At 39.9% G+C, this 1,699-nt stretch overlaps 1 protein-coding gene across 1 annotated transcript in view; it reads right to left on the bottom strand.

Annotated features, from left to right (window-relative positions):
* Positions 1–1,699, bottom strand: part of EIF2AK2 (eukaryotic translation initiation factor 2 alpha kinase 2) — a 42,136-nt gene that overhangs the window by 29,963 nt on the left and 10,474 nt on the right. The window contains 2 exon segments of the mRNA XM_017534895.2: positions 200–345; positions 794–951. Of these exon segments, the coding sequence (XP_017390384.1) occupies positions 200–345; positions 794–951 (304 nt within the window).

Consider the following 1,699-nt stretch of genomic DNA (forward strand, 5'->3'; position numbering starts at 1 on the left):
TTTTAGTAGAGACGGGGTTTCACCGTGTTGACCAGGATGGTCTCGATCTCTTGACCTCGTGATCCACTCGCCTCGGCCTCCCAAAGCGCTGGGATTATAGGCGTGAGCCACCGCGCCTGGCCCATTGGAAGTTATTTTTAAATGAGGAAACACACAGAAAAATAAGATTAAGTAGGAAGCTTCAAGACTAATACGATACCATAGGCAATGAAGAACAATTGTTTAAACTACTGTTACAATTTATCTCTGATGTATCTTCTGAGAAACTACTTTCAGGTGATGATTCAGAAGCCCTAGAAGAAAAGGATGTAACTATTAGTTTACTGTTTTTATCACTGATTCTTTCTCTAAATTCTCCTTAAACATTAAATGTTTTTATAAAAATTTCTCTTTCAGACAGCAATAAGAATATGTTAAATATCTTTTTTTTTTTTTTTTTTTTTTTTTTTTTTTTTTTTTTTTTTTTTTTTTTTTTTTGTTGAGACATGGTTTTGCCATGTTGCCCAGGCCAGGCTGGTCTCAAACCCCTGAGCTCAGGAGATCTACCAGCCTTGGCCTTCCAAAATGCTAAGATTACAGGTGTGAGCCACCATGCCCAGCCTGGTCTGGATTTTTAAAACCACCCTGAGTTACCAACAGAACTTTTATCCCTCTGAGGCCTCGTGGCCCCATGGCACATGGTTCATTGGTGTGACACAGACTGGAGGAATCATTTTGCTAAATCACTGGCTGTCTTGGCATAATGTAAACACAGTCTAACCTCAAGTCAACTTCAGAGGGAATTTTAAACCACAAAAATTTAATGCAAAGGCAGTACATACCACTGAGGTTTCTTCTGATTTATGTATCTGAAGATATGCAAGTTTAGCAGCCAGTTGTTTTGCTTCCTGTTTAGTAGAACCTGTACCAATACCATATTCTTTCTGCCCCACTTTGCATTTATAATGAAATCTAGGAGAAATCACGGAAGGTACTTATACAAACATGAAAAATATAGTAAATCCAACTTAAAAAAACCATAGTAACAGAGATCTTAAGATAACACTAATTTATTAGTTTTATATTTCATATCTTGCATAATTTAAACCTTCAGTAACACGCCTGACCAATTTCTCTGAATAACCAGGATCAGCTGATATCTGAGCTTGCATTTTCCAGGCAATTTCTAATTTTTTGGGTTTTTTTTGCTTAAAGATCTGGCACAAAGGCACTAAGTAGTGATTTTTTTCTTTAATTCCCCAAAGGCCAAAAGGTATGGAGGTAGAAATAAAAGAGATTCAGCAGAGGATCTTTTTTTCAGAGGTGCTCAAATGGGAAAGAAAAAGCCAGTAGAGAAAGTGAGGCTTCCACAGGAGAAGCTATGAGGTTACAGTGCTGTGGCTTTGTAAGGGAGGAGCAAAGCATGGATTCTGCTCTAACTTCAACACTGTCTGCCATCTGCTTATGTGCACAAAAATTGAGAAAATCCCCACAGTGGGCCAGGCTTGGTGGCTCACGCCTGTAATCCCAGCACTTTGGGAGGCCAGGGTGGGTGAATCATGAGGTCAGGAGTTCAAGACCAGCCTGGCCAATATCATGAAACCCCATCTCTACTAAAAATACAAAAAAATTGGCTGGACATGGTGGTGTGCACCTGTATTCCCAGCTACTCAGGAGGCTGAGGCAGGAGAATCGCTTGAACCTGGGAGGTGGAGGTTGC

Source organism: Cebus imitator, unplaced genomic scaffold, assembly GCF_001604975.1.
Source record: "Cebus imitator isolate Cc_AM_T3 unplaced genomic scaffold, Cebus_imitator-1.0 Scaffold88, whole genome shotgun sequence".
In the NCBI taxonomy this organism is placed as follows: Eukaryota; Metazoa; Chordata; class Mammalia; order Primates; family Cebidae; genus Cebus; species Cebus imitator.